This window comes from Canis lupus, chromosome 33 (assembly GCF_048164855.1).
Source record: "Canis lupus baileyi chromosome 33, mCanLup2.hap1, whole genome shotgun sequence".
NCBI lineage: Eukaryota > Metazoa > Chordata > Mammalia > Carnivora > Canidae > Canis > Canis lupus.
This window is the reverse complement of record NC_132870.1, coordinates 9,594,723-9,614,133: the sequence shown is the minus strand read 5'-3', so window position 1 is coordinate 9,614,133 and position 19,411 is coordinate 9,594,723. Positions and strand designations below refer to the sequence as shown.

Here is a 19,411-nt window from a genome sequence, read left to right as displayed (position 1 = left end):
TTAAATTAAAACCTTAGTTCACTGATAATGAAAAACTGGAACTTTTTTTTCAATTTATCAGGTGTTAAAGAATAAGAGATGTGAAACTGACTCCTCCCCCAAATAATTTTAGTAGGAGGGATTATTTTTATAGTTTTGCTGTCTTTTTTCATTCCCCATCCCCTCTTCATTTCTAGAATTCATGGCTTACTAATTGTACTGATGAGACAAAGAGGAAGTGATGAGAAATAAGAAAGAACTTATTATTTTTTCATTTGGTTTTATTTACTTATTTATTTTTGTTTCAAATTTTTATTTAAATTCTAGTTAGTTAACATACTGGAGTAGGATTTAGTGATTCATCATTTACATATAACACCCATTGCTGATCCCAACAAGTGCCATCCTTAATACCCATCACCATTTAGCCCATTCCCCTCCTCCACCTCCCCTCCATCAACCCTCGGTTTGTTCTCTACAGTTAAGAGTCTTCTATAGTTTGCTTCTCTCTCTCTCTCTCTCATTATTCCCCCTCTTCCCCTATGTTCATCTCTTTGACTTCTTAAATTCCACATATGAATGAAAACATATGGTATTTGTCTTTCTCTGACTGACTTATTTCACTTAGCATAGATGAATGGGTAAAGAATATATATATATATTCACATATACATATATTATATGAAGAATATAAATATTGTATAAAGTAAAGAATATATATATTATATTCATATATATAAAGAATATATATTATATTCACATATAACATATGTATATGTGAATATATATATAATGAATATATACATATATAATGGAATATTATTCAGCCATTAAAAAGAATGAAATCTTGCCATCTGCAACAATATGGATGAAGCTAGAGTGTATAATGTGAAGCAAAATGAGAGAACTCATGGTGATTTAAAATAATATATTTTATGTGTTTATATATTTCATTGTTCTAACTTATTAAATTCTCAAAGCAACTGTGTGAGGAAAATACTATGCTTATTTCCACTTTACAGGTAAGACATATGTGGCACCAGAGTGGTTAAGAATATTCTCCAAGGACACAGAGCTGAGATTTGAACCCAGATCATCTGACTCTAGAGTCTGAGTTCTTGACTATTCCCCTGTGACTTTGAAGAAAGGCATCTGTTCCACATATTAATTACTGTTAGATAGACCAAGCTATGATAGAACTGAAGGGCAAAAACTCATACCACCGTAATTTCTTATTTGAAATAGCTGAAACCAAAAGTCTGCTTAAATGTTCAAGAGAAGTAAAGTTCTCCTGTGGAGATAAAGACTATAATACAGTTCTCAAGGAAGTGCCTTCTCCTTTTTAAAGAGGCTATTCCCCTTTTTCATTCAACACAACAGCTTAAATTAGTTTAAAATCTTAGAACAGAACCCTGATGTATTAATGACCCTATGTTATCAGTGAGACTATTTCTTTTCATTTTTAAATTATGAAACCTAAGCTCATATTTGCTTCCTACTATCACCAGAAAAAGTTACAGTAGGAGATTCTTGAATTTCTACTCAATTACGGTTAACAGTGAGATCCACAGTGTCTGGCATAGTTCTCAGTCTGGTGAACATTTATCTAATCATGACACAACACAAAAAAACATATGCACATGATAATACCGTATTGAATTAAAAATTTGAATTACTTAAAAATAAACTGGGAAGCTTTCATTTAAGATATCTTACAGTGACTTACAGTGTCAATCATCATCTCTTTATTTAAATGTAATATGTTTCAATTTTATTTATCTGATGTCTTTATTCTTTAAGTTTTATTTACATTCCAGTTAGCTAATATACAGTGTATTATTAGTTTCAGGTGCACAATATAGTAATTCACCACTTCCATACCACATCCAGTACTCCTCACAAGTGTCCTCCTTAACACCTATCACCGATTTCACCCATCCCCTCACCCACCTCCCCTCTAGTAACCATCAGTTTGTTCTCTATAGTTAAGAGTCTGTTTCTTGGTTTGTCTCTCTTTTCCCCCCCATTATTGTTTGTTTTGTTTCTTAAATTCCACATAGAAATAAAATCATATGGTTTCTTAAACAGGTGCACAGACATGGCATATACTATCACAGGGCGTAAGATAAATATGGTCATGAGTGAGGGCTTTACCAGGCACAATTATTGGCCTAACAGAATTGAATAATAATGTCTTTTTAATGAATTGAGATAAGAGAGAAATAAAAAGAAAATAATAATTATCAATTTAAAATACAATTTAAATTTTAAAACAACTGTGTGAAACATGTGTTTTCAATACTCTTTTATCTGAGAGGACACTTACAGAGGCTAAGAAAATTGCATAAAGACACATAAAAAGTCAGTGATAGAAACTGGACGCCCAATCATTTAAAAATCAGGACAATGGATTATGTGCAAGATGGCAGAGGAGTAGGGGTCCTCAACTCATCTGATCCCACAAACTTATCTAGATAACTTTCAAAACATCCTGAACAGCTACTAATTCAACCTGAGATTTAAAGAGACAACAGCCAGGAATGCTACAGAGAGAAGGGTTTTCACTTCTAACAAGGTAGGAAGGTGAAAAAAAACACAAAAGAATAAAGTGGGAGAGGGGAACCGTGACTAGCAGGGCTGAAGCAGAGCAGCGAAAGCCTCTGAGGCAGGAAAGCCCAGTCCTGGAGAAGTGGAAACTTTACAAATCTGCACAGGAATTTTCCCTGATGGAAAGTGCTTAGCAGGGAAATTGGGCAGAATCACAGGAGGGATAGTGAAGCCTCAAGATTCCTGAAGTCACTATAAGAGGAGGGGCCCGTGGGGGAAAGGTCACTGCAAAATGCAGTCCGAAATTGGTAAAGGGTTGGAGGACAGCAACCCTTTGGGGGCATTTGGGAGAGGCCAGTCAGTTAGGTGGGTAGGCTCAGGAGTGGCCTTTACACTAAAGCCTGGCAATGGATGGAGGTGGCTGTGCCCCATTCCCTCCAGGAGAGGTGGTCCCTGGGAGCACGGGTCCAGTGGCACAGGGCTCCAGATCCCAGGGCATCCAAGTGGACAAAGCCAGCCATCCTGCACTCCCCCTGGGACAGGCGGAAGCGGGGAGGGCACAGGAAAGTAAGAACCCTACTGCTGCTGGATTCCCCCAAGCTGTGCAGATCACCACAGCTACACTGGCCCCCAGGAGAATCTAGACCAGTGTTGACAGGGAGACTGGCTACTGACTTGACTCCAGAGCTGGAAACCTGGCCGCTGCCAGTGTTGTTGTTCCTCCTTGTTTCACCATGTGCCTAGGAGAGGTGGGGCCACTAGGGAACACAGGCCTCACGAGTAGACACTCCCACCGAGCCCCCACCTGGCAGGAGGTGGGGCATCTCTCCCTGGTACAGACACCTGAGAATCAGCACAGCAGACACTTTCCCCAGAAGACCAGCTAGAAGGACAGGGGAAAAGCAAGTTTATTGAAAAAGCAGGACTGGAAAACTCCAGGACTGAGGGAAAATAGTATATATATATATATTTTTTAAAGATTTTATTTTATTTTATTTTATTTTTAATTTTTATTTATTTATGATAGTCACAGAGAGAGAGAGAGAGGCAGAGACATAGGCAGAGGGAGAAGCAGGCTCCATGCACCGGGAGCCCGACGTGGGATTTGATCCCGGGTCTCCAGGATCGTGCCCTGGGCCAAAGGCAGGCGCCAAACCGCTGCGCCACCCAGGGATCCCGGGAAAATAGTATATTGAACTAGAGGGTCCTTTTTTTTTTTTTTCCCCTTACAACTCATTTTTATATCAGACTAAAAATTTCCAATATTTTTTTTCTCTTTTCCCACCTTAAATACAATATTTTACCAACTCTTCATTTTTAAGTTTTTTTTTCCTTTTTGACTTTAATATTTCTACAATTACATGCCTTAGATATATTTTTCACTTCTGGATTCTCTTCAATGTATTCAACTTAATTTTGGTAGATATATGAGATATGGGTATTTTGTTTTTGTTTTTGTTTTTCTGCCTCATTTTGTTTTACAATGGTGGAAGTTAGTACCTTCTAACACACAACCAAAATATACCCAGAACCAAGTGGAACACTGTGTTGGTTCGTTCTGTGAGATTATATTCTCTTTTCCTTCCCATTCTGTACCCCCTTTCTAACCTTGTTTATGTTTTTGTGGTCAGTGTTGGGGCTTTATATAAGGATTGGTGGTTTGTATAAATTTGGGATTGAGCATCTTCTAACATACAGAACTTAATACACTCAGAACCAAGAGGATCACCTTGTAGGACCTCTCAAGTAGACTACATTCTCTGTCCACTACTACTTCCTCACCACCACCATCCCCTCCTTTTTTTTTTCTTTTCTTTAATTTTCTTTCTTTCTTTTTTTTTCTTTTTTCTTCTTCTTTGTTTTTGGTTTTTGGCTTTTTATTTTTACTACTTTGTTTTAAAATTTGTTTTTCACTTTAGTGGTCTTTTTGTTTTATTTTGTTCTATTCTTCTTTTCTTTTATTTTCTGATCTCTGACCTCTTCAGAATCATCAAGGGTGTATTTTACTTAGGCCATGGTTGATATTTTTGACTCAGCCTACTCATAGAGCCAGTCTGCACTGGATAAAATGACTAGAAGGAAGAATTCACCACAAAAGAAAGAACCGGAAACAGTACTCTCTGCCACAGAGTTACAGAATTTGGATTTCAATACTATGTCAGAAACTCAATTCAAAAGTACAGTTATAAAGCTACTGGTGGCTCTGGAAAAATGCATAAAGGACTCTAGAGACTTTGTTACTGCAGAATTGAGATCTAATCAGGCTGAAATTAAAAACAGATTAAATGAGATGCAATCCAAACTGGATGTTCTAATGGCAAGGGCTAATGAAAGAGAGAGTGAGTGACATAGAAGACAAGTTATGGTAAGGAAGTAAGCTGATGAAAAAATAGAAAAACAATTAAGAGTCCATGAGGAAAGGCTTAGAGAAACAAATGATAGCCTGAGAAGGAAGAATATAATCTAACTGGGATTCCAGAAGAGGCTGAGAGAGAGAGGACCACAAAATATATTTGAAAAAACTAGCTGAGAACTTCCCAAATCTGGGGAAGGAAACAGGTATTCAGATCCAGGAGATAGAGAGGACACCCCAAAAAATCAATGAAAACTGTTCAACACCTCGACATTTCATAGCAAAACTTGCAAATTCCAAAGATAAAGAGAAAATTCTCAAAGCAGCACAAGACAAGAAATTCTTAACTTATATGGGGAGAAATATCAGATTAACAGTAGACCTCTTCACAGAGGCCTGGCAGGCCAGAAAGGGGGGGCATAACATAGTCAGGGTCCTAAATGAGAAGAACATGCAGCCAAGAGTACTTTACCCAGCAAGGCTCTCATTCAGAATAGAAGGAGAGATAAAGGGCTTCCAGGATAGGCAGAAACTGAAAGAATATGTGACCACCAAACTGGCCCTGCAAGAAATATTAAGGGGGACGCTGTAAAAGAAAGAGGGAGCCCAAAGAAATAATCCACAAAACAGGAACTGAATAGGTAATGTGAGGACACTAAATTCATATCTTTCAATAGTTACTTTGAATGTGAGTGGGCTAAATGGTCCCATCAAAAGACTCAGGATATTGGACTGAATAAAAAAGCAAGACCCATCTATTTGCTGTCTATAAGAGACTTATGATAGACCTAAGGACACCGTCAGCCTGAAAATGAAGGGGTGGAGAACCATTTACCATTCAAATGGTTCTCAAAAGAAAGCTGGGGTAGGAATCCTCATATCAGATGAATTAAAGTTTATCCCAAAGACTGTAGTAAGAGATGAAGAGAGACACTATACCTTAAAGGGTCTATCCAACAAGAAGACCTAACAATCATGAATATTTATGCCCCTAGTGTGGGAGCAATCAAGTATATCAATCAATTAATAACTAGAGTAAAGAGATACTTAGGTAATAAAACACTAAGAGTAGGAGACTTCAACACGGCACATTCAGCAAATGACAAATATTCTCATCACAACATCACCAAAGAAACAAGAACCTTAAATGATACACTGGACCAGATGGATTTCACAGATATATACAGAACTTTCCATCCGAATGCAACAGAATACACATTCTTCTCAAGTGCAAATGGAACTTTCTCCAGATTGGACCACATACTGGGTCACAAATCAGGTTTCAACCGATTCCCCTGCATAGTTTCAGATCACAATGCTTTGAAACTAGAGCTCAATCAAGAAGAAATTTGGAAGAAACTCAAACACATGGAGGTTAAAGAGCATCCTACTAAAAGATGAATGGGTCAACCAGGAAATTAGAGAAGAATTAAAAAGATTCATAGAAACTAATGGAAATGAAGATACAATTGTTCAAAATCTTTGGGATACAGCAAAAGCAGTCCTAAGAGGGAAATACATCGCAATACAAGCATCCCTCAAAAAATTGGAAAAAAAACCTCAAATGTACAAGCTAACCTTGCACCTAAAGGAATTGGAGAAAGAACAGCAAGTAAAGCCTACACCAAGCAGAAGAGAGATAATAATGATTTGAGCAGAACTCAATGAAATAGAGATCAGAACTGTAGAACAGTTCAACAAAACCAGGAGCTCGTTCTTTGAAAGAATTAATAAGATAGATAAACCCCTAGCCAGTCTTATTAAAAATAAAAAAGACTCAATAAAATTACGAATGAAAGAGGAGAGATTACAACCAATACCAAGGAAATACAAATGATTTTAAAAACGTATTATGAGCAGCTATATGCCAAAAAAATCAGGCAATCTAGAAGAAATGGATGCATTTCTGGAAACCCACAAATTGTCAAAACTGGAACAGAAAAAAATAGAAAACCTGAACAGGCCAATAACCAGGGAAGAAAGTGAAGCAGTTATCAAAAACCTCCCAAGATGCAAAAGTCCAGGGCCTGATGGCTTTCCAGGGGAATTCTACCAAATGTTTAAAGAAGAAATAATACCTATTTGGGACACTTCGGTGGCTAAGCAGTTTGACGCCTGCCTTCAGCCCAGGGGTGTGGTCCTGGAGTCACAGGATTGAGTCCCATATTGGGGTCCCAGTGTGGATCCTGCTTCTCCCTCTACCTGTGTCTCTGCCTGTGTCTCTCTGTGTCTCTCATGAATAAATAAATAAAATATTTTTTTTAATAATGCCTATTTTACTAAAGCTGTTTTGAAGGATAGAGAGGGAATACTTCCAAACTCGTTTTATGAGGCCAGCATTACCTTGATCCTAAAACCAGACAAAGACACCACCAAAAAAGAGAATTACAGACCAATATTCTTAATAAACATGGATGCAAAAATTCCCACCAAGATACTAGCCAATAGGATCCAACAGTACATTAAGAGGATTATGCACCATGACCAAGTGGGATTTATCCCCAGGATGCAAGGGTGGTTCAACACTGGTAAATAGTCAATGTGATACATCACATCAACAAGAGAAAAAACAAGAACTATATGATCCTCTCAATAGATGCAGAGAAAGCATTTGACAAAATACAGCATCCATTCCTGATCAAAACTCTTCATAGTGTAGGGATAGAGGGCACATTCCTCAATATCTCAAAAGTCATTTATGAAAAGCCCACACCGAATATCATTCTCTTCTTTTTTATTATTATTTTATTTATGATAGTCACACAGAGAGAGAGAGAGAGAGAGGCAGAGACACAGGCAGAGGGAGAAGCAGGCTCCATGCACCGGGAGCCCGATGTGGGATTCGATCCCGGGTCTCCAGGATAGCGCCCTGGGCCAAAGGCAGGTGCTAAACCGCTGCGCCACCCAGGGATACCTCATTCTCTCTCTTTTTTTTAAAAGATTTTATTTATTTATTCATATACACAGAGAGAGAGAGAGAGAGAGGCAGAGACACAGACAGAGGGAGGAGCAGGCTCCATTCAGGGAGCCCGATGTGGGACTCGATCCTGGGTCTCCAGGATCACACCCCAGGCTGCAGGTGGCGCCAAACTGCTGCACCACCAGGGCTGCCCCGAATATCATTCTCAATGGAGGAAAAACTAAAAGCCTTTTCCCTAAGATCAGGAACACGACAGGTATATCCACTCTCACCACTGTTATTCAACATAGTACTAGAAGTCCTAGCCTCAGCAATCAGGCAACAAAAAGCAATAAAAGGCATTCAAAATGGCAAAAAAGCCAAACCCCCACTCTTTGTAGAGGACATGATATTGTATGTAGAAAACCCAAAAGACTCCACCCCAAGATTGCTAGATCTCATACAGCAATTTGGCAGTGTGGCAGGATACAAAATCAACGCACGAAATCAGTGGCATTTCTATACACTAACAGTGATACAGAAGAAGGAGAAATTAAGGAATCAATCCCATTTACAATTGCACCCAAAAGCGTAAGATACCTAGGAATAAACCTAACCAAAGAGGTAAAGGGTCTATACCCTAAAAACTACAGAACACTAATGAAAGAAATTGAGGAAGACACAAAGAAATGGAAAACTTTCCATGCTCGTGGATTGGAATGGAAGAATCAATATTATGAAAATGTCTATGCTACCCAGAGCAATGTACATGTTCAATTCAAGCCCTATCAAAATACCATGGACTTTCTTCATAGAGTTGGAACAAATCATCTTAAGATTTTTATGCAATCAGAACAGACCCCGAATAGCTAGAGGAACACTAAAAAGAAAACCAATGCCGGGGGCATCACAATGCTGGATTTCAAGCTGTATTACAGAGCTGTGATCATCAAGATAGTATGATACTGCACAAATAAACAGACACATAGATCAATGGAACAGAATAGAGAACCCAGAAATGGGCCCTCAACTCTATGGTCAACTCATCTTCTACAAAGCAGGAAAGAATATCCACTGGAAAAAGGACAGTTTATTCAATAAATGGTGCTGGGAAAATTGAGACAGCCACGTGCAGAAGAATGAAACTAGACCATTCTCTTAACACCATACACAAAGATCAACTCAAAATGGTTGAAAGATCTAAATGTGAGGCAAGAATCCATCAAAATCCCAGAGGAGAACACAGGCAACACCCTTTTTGAACTTGGCCACAGCAACTTTTTGCAAGATACATCTATAAAAAAAAAAAAAGATACATCTATGAAGGAAAGGGAAATAAAAGCAAAAATGAATTATTGGGACTTCATCAAGATAAGAAGCTTCTGCACAGCAAAAGAAACAGTCAACAAAACTAAAAGACAGCCTACAGAATGGGAGAAGATATTTGCAAATGACATATCAGATAAAGGGCTAGTATCCAAGATCTATAAAGAACTTATCAAACACAACACCCAAGAAACAAAATATCCAATCATGAAATGGGCAGAAGACATGAACAGAAATTTCACCAAAGAAGACATACACATGGCCAACAAGCACATGAGAAAATGTTCTGCATCACTTGTCATCAGGGAAATTCAAATCAAAACCACAATGAGATACCACCTCACAGCAGTGATAATGGGGAAAATTAGCAAGGCAGGAAACAACAAATATTGGAGAGGATGTGGAGAAACCCTTTTTTCCCTCTTGCACTGTTAGTGGGAATGCAAACTGGTGCAGACACTCTGGAAAACAGTGTGGAGGTTCCTCAAAAATTTAAAAGTAGAGCTACCCTATGGCCCAGCAATTGCACTACTGGGTATTTACCCCAAAGATACAGATGCAGTGAAATGCCAGGACACCTGCACCCCAATGTTGATAGCAGGAATGTCTACAATAGCCAAGCTGTGGAAGGAGCTATGATGTCCTTCGACAGATGAATGGATAAAGAAGATGTGGTCTATGTATACAATGGAATATTACTCAGCCATTAGAAAGGACGAATACCCATTATTTGCTTCGACGTGGATGGAACTGGAGGGTATTATTCTGAGTGAAGCAGTCAATCAGAGAAAGACAATCATAAGGTTTCACTTGTACGTGGAATATAAGAAATAGTGAAAAGGATATAATGGAATGGAGGGGAACTGAGTGGGAAAAATTAGAGAGGGAGACAAAGCATGAGAGACTCCTAATTCTGGGAAACAAAGGGTTGCTTGCGGAAGGGGAGATGGGTGGGGCATGGGGTAACTGGGTGATGGGCACTGAGGAGGGCACTTGATGGCATGAGCACTGGGTTATACTATATGTTGGTAAATTGAACTTAAATAAAAACAAACGTAAAAAAATAAAATAAAAATCAGCACATTTTATATAAAAAAGGAAAAAAAAAACTATACTCTCATACAGGTCTTTTTCATGCCAAGGTAAATGCTCCTTCTCCAAACAAAGATACATGGCACATGTACAAACAACTTTGATGGAAGTTCAAAGCAACGTATCTTTAATATGTAGAAGTAAGAAAGACTCAGAAGAAACAAATTACAAAATCAAGCAATTTTAGTGCTCAAAGAAACCTTCAGATCATCTTGTCAAATCCTTTAATTTTATAGAGGTCAAAACTAGAACTCAGAGCAGTTCAGTGACTTTATTCATTGTCAAAAGTTAGTATCAGGCTAAATATAATCTTGTTCTGTTTGGTTTTGTCTTTAGGGCAATTCTTACCTGCAAATATACTTTAGGAGGTTGTAATTGACCACTGGCAAACTCTTCACCTGCTTTGCTAATTCCTTAACACCCTGAGTAAAAAGAAATAGAGAACAAATGTTATCTAAGTGTTGGCCTTGGAATTAAAGCAAATAAAAAATCGGTATACAGGTTTTTTTTTTTTTCATTAGTTTCACATAACATCAGTGAAGAATCCTGTCCTGAAACCTTGCCACTATTACAGAGGGCATTTCACAAATATTTTCAAAGATTTTTAAAAGTATTTCAAATATTTCCATAAGTACTATTTGTGGAAAAACAGATGTAAGGGAAGCCTTTTTAGCATTTTTAGTGCTTGCTAACAGTTGATGAAAAGGGAGGATAGCCTCATTTATAATAAGGTTATTTGGGGGAAAAAAAGTAGCCTTAATGTAGTGAAGGTCTTTTCCGTTTCTGGCGTGCTCAGAACAAACACATGTCTACTGACAAACAGGTCTCTCAAGATGGGCCATGTCTAGGATACACTGGGTGGGATGGAGAATGAAAAGCCTGTTCTTCATGGACATTTTGCAAAGGGATTAATTGCTTGGGTTCTTCTCCTTGTAGACCTTCTAAAATGTAAATGGTCCCAGAAAAACTAATAGATAATGTAATCAAATTTGATTTGTTCTTCTTTCTGAAAAAGGCCAGATGGTAAATATTGCAAGCTTTCTGAGACATATGGTCTCTGTCTCAACTACTCAACTCTCCTGTTGTGGTACAAAAGCAACCACAGACAATATTACATAACAAAGTAAAACTTCATTTTAAAAATAGGCAGCGATTTCAACAAGAGTGCCAAGAAAATCCAGTGGAGGAAACAACAGTCTTTCCAACAAATGGTTCTGAGACAACTGGATAGCCATATGCCACAGGATGAAGTTGGACCTTTCCTCATATCATAAACCAAAATTAACTCAAAATGTATCTTAAAACTTAAATGTAAGAGCTAAAGTCACAAAAGTCTTAGAAGAAAATAAGGGAATAAATCCTGGTGAACTTGGTTAAAGACTTCTTAGATATGACATTAAGAGCATGAGTGACAAAAGAAAAATAGGTAAATTGGATTCACTGCAATTAAAAACTTTTCTGTTTTAAAGGACACCATCCAAAAACTGAAGAGACTTGGAGCACCTGGGTGGTTCAGTTGTTGAGTGTCTGATTCTTGATTTTGGCTCAAGTCATGGTCTCAGAGTCATGGATCGAGTCCAGCATTGGGTTTTGCACTCAGCAAGGAGTCTGCTAAAAATTCTCTTTCCCCTTCTCTCTGCCCCTCCCCCACATGTGCACATGTGAGCAAGCTCTCTCTCACTATGAGCCAGTAAGTACATGGAAAAATGCTTAACATCATTAACCATCAGGTATATGCAACTCATGCTCAATGAGATTTCACCTCACATATATTAGGATGCCTGTGGTAAAAAACAGAGATAAAAAGTGTTGGCAAAAATGTGCAGAAGTTGGAATCTGCACACATGGCTGGTGGGAATTTAAAATGACAGAACCTCTTTAGAAAACACAGAGTTACATATGGCTCAGCAATTCTGCCTCCTAGGTATATACTCAGGAGAAATGCAGATATATGTCCATGCCAAACTTTGCACATGGATATTCACAGCAGCATTAGTAATAATAGCCAAACAATGGAAACAAGGCACGGGTGCTACAACTGATAAATGGATGGATGGATGGATGGATGGATGGATGGATGGATAGATAGATAGATAGATAGATAAATAAATAAATAAATAAATAAATAAATAAATAAATAAATAAATGGCATGAAATACTGGTATATGTGGAATAGTGTGAATAAACCTAAAAAACAGTGAAAGAAGCCAGTCACAGAAGACAATGTAATGAATGATTCCATTTATATGAAACAGCCAAAATAGGCAAGTTTATAGATCCAGAAAGTAGATTAGTAGCTGCCAAGAGCTGGGAAAGGGTAGGTGGGCCTGGGATATAAGTATGGGATTGGCTATAAGATGATGAAAATGTGCTTAATATTCTAATTAGATTTTGGTAGTGGTTGCACAAATCTTGAGAATGCAGTTGACCCTTGAGCAATGTGGGGGCTCGGGATGCCAATCCCCCCCAACTTGAAAATCCATGAATAACTTTTGTCTCCCTCAAAACTTAGTTACTAATAGCCTATCGTTGACTGGAAACCTTACTGATAACATAAACAGTTGATTAACAAATATTTTGTGTGTTTAATGCATTCTTTGCTGTACTCTTACAAAAAGGTAAGCTAGAGAAAAGAAAATATTAAGAAAATCATAGACAATAGCCAAACTGTGGAAGGAGCCTTGGTGTCCATCGAAAGATGAATGGATAAAGAAGATGTGGTTTATGTATACAATGGAATATTACTCAGCCATTAGAAACGACAAATACCCACCACTTGCTTCAGCGTGGATGGAACTGGAGGGTATTATGCTGAGTGAAGTAAGTCAACTGGAGAAGGACAAACATTATATGGTCCCTTTCATTTGGGGAATATAAATAATAGTGAAAGGGAATATAAGGGAAGGGAGAAGAAGTGTGTGGGAAATATCAGAAAGGGAGACAGAACATAAAGACTCCTAACTCTGGGAAACGAACTAGGGGTGGTGGAAGGGGAGGAGGGAGGGGCGTGGGGGTGAATGGGTGATGGGCACTGAGGGGGGCACTTGACGGGATGAGCACTGGGTGTTATTCTGTATGTTGGCAAATTGAACACCAATAAAAAATAAATTTATTATAAAAAAATTAAAAAATTAAAAAAATTAAAAAAATTAAAAAAAAGAAAGAAAATCATAGGGAAGAAAAAATACATTTATGGTACCATATTGCAAAAAATCTATGTGTAAGTGAATCCATGTAGTTCAAATCCATGTTGTTTATGGGTCAACTATATACTAGACTGCACTCAATGTATACTTTAAATAGGTGATTATATAGTATATGAATCATATCTCAATAAAGCTGTTTTTTTGGTAGTTAAGATTTGGTAGGAGGTAATTTAGGTAATTTAGAGAGGAACACAATGAAAAAGAGAATATGAAATAAGGCATTCACTTTGCTCATGGAATGTTTGGCCTAATGCAGCACATAATCGTTTAGAGGAACAAAGTAGGCAAGGAGTGCTCATTTCATTTATTGACCTGCATTTTTCTTTTTGATGAGTAGGGGATCAAAAATGGGACCTGAGCTGTGTGTGTAATATCTAAGTGTGCATAATGTCAATAAATACAATAGTGGAAAACAATCCAAGAATGAGACAAAAGGAAATTTACAAGTTAAAAACTAAGAACAATGACAAAAAAAACAAATGAAGGCTTTTTTTTTTTAGAAATAGATGCATCCACTTACAGCTTCTTCTTCTTTGCTGAGCAGTTTGGCACAGGACAAAAAATCTTCATACTTTGCATAAGGAATGACCGGTTCTGGGAGTTCTCGGAGATAGAGTTTAAGAAGTGACGCCACTGTGTGTACATCTGTGTTGCTGTGGAGATAGAAGTGTGAAGATATTCTTCAGAGTAAATTTTATATTATCCTGTTTAGCTTTTCATCGAAAACACGTTTAAGAGTCAGAATTCTATACGAACTGGCAATTAAATCAGTAAATTCAGCTTTTAAGAGGCACATACTTTCATTCTGCCTTTGAAATGTTACTACAGGTAGAGAAGAAAGGGATCTGGAAGGACTCTGGGAAGTTTCAGTGTGGTTTGAAATATTCAGAAGTTCAAGCACTTTTCTTTTGTCTGTACTTGATGTTAGGCAAAAGTGGTAACTTTGGAGAACAATGCCAAGATACCAGACTTTAAATGAAATATAATACAATTTACAAAAAATACGGAATCCACCTATGCGTGCATGCATGTATTCAATACGACAATTAATCAGTTCTGAATCCTAGCTTCATTTCTTATCCTTTAGAAGACATTGGTGATTGGTTACAGATATCAGAAACTTTGTACATGTTATAACTTTTTAAGCAGAACTGATTTTGAAGATGATTCTCAGCATGATTTCTCATCTAATATTCTAACATAGTTGAGAATCCTTAGAGTCTTCTAGAAAGAGAAGGAATGTACTACAAAAATAAACTATGAAAATACACCTGTCTTTTGTATAATGTGCAAAATTTATTTTTATTCCCTATTGACTACCAGAGTGACAGGATAATTTCTTCAAATATTAATTTACATTTTGTGCTCTCTATCTCTATGTTAATTCATGAAGATGGCTCACAGTAAAGACTACAAGAAGTGAATTTTGTTTGTTTGCTTATTTATTTAGTTATTATTTTGGGTGAGGAGGATAGAAGTGTGGCAAGGAGGAATTGGTGTGCAGGGAGTGAAAGGCCAATTGACCCTGAGAAGTGGAAGAGTGGTGGTGGACAAGGTCAGGGATACTGCAGGTATTGAGAATGAAAATCCCACTGTGCTGCATATCTCCAGGGAGGTAGACCTTGAGAGAGACAATATAGCTGAATTTTCTGCCTCAGTGAATAGTCTCTTGCCCCAAGGGTGATATGGAAGCAGTGTTGACATCACAAATCTACACAGGCTGGGACAATGGGCATCTTAGTTCTCAATTTTGGACTTAGGTTGATTTCATCAGCTATTTCCCACACGCCTACATCATATTGAACTATAGAAAACACAGTGGCTAGGACCCCAAATGGTTAAAAAAGATTATTGCAGCTTGCTTGCAATTTATAATCTAGTGGGACAAGGAATATTAAGTAGATAATAACACACATATTGCAAAGTATGGTGAGTGGTAATAAGAAAAAGTGCTGGATGATACCTAATAACAAGAGAGAACAATTAGAAGTTGGAGGGCTTCTCTTAGGAAATGATGCACAGGCCAAGGTCTGAAGAGGTGTAATAATTAACCGAGTGAGAGCAGAAGCACAAAAGAAGGCATTCCTGATTAAAGCAAGGCAGGTAAACAGAGCCCAAAGTGGGAGGGAACATCCTGTCCTAAAGGAGGCAACAAAAAGCTAACGGAGAGCCAACTTCAGAGTGGGACTGGATGAGGTTTGCCTGTGGGCAGCATTCTCAAGAGCCTGGGACTCCACCCTCCTCTAAATTAGGGCAAAGGCTGAGCTTTTTCATTTCCATGTCAGTCAGTCAGAGCAGATGTTTTGTCAACCATTCTACAGATGTTAAAATGAGGGAGGTGATCTAATAGGGCCTGTCTTCAATTAATTTTGTTCTTTCATAATTATATTTATTCTTTTTTTCTTACAATTCTGAATTGATAGGCAGTATAGAAGTCAACTCAGAGGCTAGTAAGGAAAATAAAAATCACATCTCTGGGACACCTCGAAAACTGTGCCTGAACTCATTAATTCCTCAAATTGCTTTCTTTCTTTCTTTTTTAAGGATTTTATTTATTTATTCATGAGAGACACAGAGAGAGAGACAGAGAAACAGGCAGAGAGAGAAGCAGGCTGCATGCAGGGAGCCCGATGTGGGACTTGATCTTGGGACTCCAGGATCACATCCTGGGCGGAAGGCAGGGGCTCAACCGTTGAGCCACCCAGACGTCCCCTCAAATTACTTTCTACAAAAAATTTTTAAACTGATAGGTCTATCATAGTGTCAATATGTAAGACTAGTTTTTGTTTTGTTTTGTGTTTTGGAAAAAAAACACTGTATTTTATGCATATCAAAGCCCTTCTGTTTCCCTGGCTAAGTAGTGAAGCACCTGACCTTTGAAGGTACAATCATCAGCACTGACAAAACCACAACCCATAACTACGTTGGTTGTATTGTCTTCAAAGACAACGACCATTGTGTTAGAATTATAGTTAGGTATGGAGAATAATATAAAAAATAAAATATAAAATAAGTATAACTTCAAAACATGGAGTGTTGTCTACAATTTGTATGACCATATAGACAGAATATATAAACATATTTGTGAAAGAAGTGTAATAAGTAAATGGGGCAATAATGAGAAATGAGAAATAAGAAATTCAATGAAAAATCTGTTCTAGTGTTTCAATGACTGAAGTTCATCACATTGACTCCCCCTCACCACACTGTTTTTAAGGTAACTTGCTTGCTACACATATTATTTTGTGTTAGTCTTAACGAAGACTAAGGGGTAGTGCTTAGGACGTGTGAACACTAGATGGCACCATTGCAAAGTTAGAGTAGTCAGAGGGTTCCAACGCTGTGAAGGGTGAAAAGGCTGCAGACTCATTTTTCATCCACCAGCAATTTTCTTAGCACCAGAGCTGCAGCAATGTTCCAAGAATAGAAATATTTGAGCTATGAATCAAGGTAAGAGACGTGGATGGTATGATGATTTTATTCCTTTCCTAAAGTGATACTTTACATTAGCTTTCTAGCATTATAGTACACACCCATACATGGTTAGTTATATAGAAACGATGAAAAAAACGACCAAATACTTTTCTGTGTTTTTTTTTTTTCCAAATAACAAAGGCTACTAAATATTTACTTGGAGGCTAAAACTTTTAAAAATACACTACTCTCTTTCTGGGGCTTTATTAAACTTAGGTTATTTGGTAGAAATAGAAACACCTACATTTTCCTGGCATTCTCATTTTTGGCTCTGTCCTTTTCCACTGAATGGAAGAAAACAATTACTTCTGGGAAGACCCCAGCATGTGTGCCAGTTCTTATTCACCTTAAGGCGCTCACAGTCCATCTGCCCTTCTTGCCAGAATGCCACCCTCTACAACGGGAAGTCTGGTGCTTGTCTGAAAAATCTCTTCGTATCCACTGTACAAAATGGGAGCCATCTGCATCACACTGTCCAGCCTATTTCTCACTGAAAACCTATGACTTTGACTAATTAATATTTGCTTACTATGGACAGCCAGATAAATACTAATATTGTATGGTAATTGCCCAATGCGCCTAGGGGAATGTGCCATCTTTGTCTCAGAGAAATATATTGTCAGTCTTTACCAAAGTGAAATGATAGGGTGCCTGGGTGGCTCAGTTAGTTGAGTGTCTGACTCTTGATCTCAGCTCTGGTCTTGATCTCAGGGTCATGAGTTCAAGCTCTGCATTGGGCTCCACATCAGGTATAGAGCCTACTTAAAAAAAAAAAAAAAGGTGAAATGACTGCATTGTGGCAAGTCAGTATACAATGGAGAATGAATGAATGAATGAATGAATGAATAAAATAGCAGCAGCAGCACACCTATATGTATCTCACTCTCTTGTCAGGCCCTCACAACAGTCCAGTGAGCAGGTCCTGTTACTAACCCTATTTTGGGTACTTGAACAAGAAACCAACCACCCTGGTATGAAATTCTTTCTGGTTAATCACTAAGATATGAATGGCTTTAAAGTCATGCTTTTTGGGTAGAAATTCAAGACTACTTGCAAATGTAAAATCAATACACAAACCTCAGGTCTCTTTCACTCATCTGGTGGTAGAACCTGTTTTCAGAAATTAAGGTAAATAATCGTGCACATTCTAACCAGTGATGGCAAAGAGGGAAAGACAGGCCCCGGGATCCTGAGTAAAGGAGCCAGCAGAGCAGGAGATGCTCTGTATCATGTGTCCGTTAACTGATCAGCAGATAGGTTTTGCTTTCTTCTTATATTGCAATTGGACTTTACTTCTGAGTCCTGCTTCCTCATGTATAGTCTTTTTACCAACCTGATAGGGAGGATTTCATGAGCCTTTCGATGATCGACCTAATTTTATAATCTCACGTGTGTGTCTTTGGTCATTCTGGAATCTTTCTATCAAAAACAGTTCTGGAATACTTATGATGGGCTTGGCTTCATGCCACATGCTGGGTGAAACAGAAATGGACAACATAGGTCTTTTTGTCCCCCTTGGGTTTATCTCTAATCACCATCAATACTCTGCCATACCATACCAATACCTCATTTATTCTACTTCTTAACACTTCCTGTAAATTCTGCTATTAAGTCCTTGTCAGATGTGAGATCTTAAGAATGTGCTTTACAGTTCCTGGAAATTGCCTGTCCTACTTATAAACTATGTATAATATAGGCCTCTCACTGATCTGAACAGGGATAAAGAAGTCTGACAACAATCCTTCCTTGTTCATCTGCTATCTCCACCCCCTCCTTCCCTGATAAACAGACTCTCATACATGGATCAGTGCAAATGCCTCAGTAATTACAAGTGTAATAATAACACAAAGGCAAAAACCTTGAAACTTTTAAACCTCAGAATTAGAAATTGGATTTTTTTTTTACTCTGGATGCTATGCACAGAACACAATATAATCTGTTGATTTCACTGAAGAGAATGAATTTCCAATGCACCCACACTGGAAATTATTAAGGATATTGTGAACTTATTTGCAACACACACGCACACACACACACAAGCACAAACAGAGTAAGATGACCTAAGCTTCATCTGAAATTAAGAAAAAAGTCATATCCATCAAACTCTAGGGAGAACATAGATGAGACTTAGGATATTCAGCCACACTACCATGATGCAGACTACTGTCAAACTTTCTTAAATAACATGTTGTTCTTTACACCCAATTCAAAGGCACAGAAAAGCAGATCTGAAGGTAGTACATAGTTCCAAACTAAACTACATGTTTGCAAGAAAAGTCTGGTTCTGTTCAAACTTATTTTTCTTATGTATCTGTCAAAACTGGTACACTTTGAACTGCAACTTGAATCTGGTTCTGTGTTGTTATGTGTCACCACTGGATTATACACAGCAAGAAGACAGTTTTACCTGTCTGGACTACACTGAATTAGTTCTTGTGCCAAATGAAGCTCTTAGTTTAAAGGTAATGAAGGCAGACAACTGCATGATGATCTCTACTATAGCCTGAGTTGTGCCCCCTCTCTCATTCACATGTT

The 19,411-nt window shown here is 37.9% G+C and overlaps 1 protein-coding gene across 9 annotated transcripts in view; it reads right to left on the bottom strand.

Annotated features, from left to right (window-relative positions):
* Nucleotides 1–19,411, bottom strand: part of ARHGAP24 (Rho GTPase activating protein 24) — a 732,927-nt gene that overhangs the window by 14,209 nt on the left and 699,307 nt on the right. For all 9 annotated transcript variants that reach the window (XM_072810777.1, XM_072810776.1, XM_072810780.1 and 6 more), the window contains 2 exons: nt 13,923–14,055; nt 10,545–10,618 (listed from right to left, as the gene is read on the bottom strand). In XM_072810777.1, coding sequence (XP_072666878.1) covers nt 10,545–10,618; nt 13,923–14,055 — 207 coding nt within the window. The remainder of the gene's footprint in view (nt 1–10,544; nt 10,619–13,922; nt 14,056–19,411) is intronic.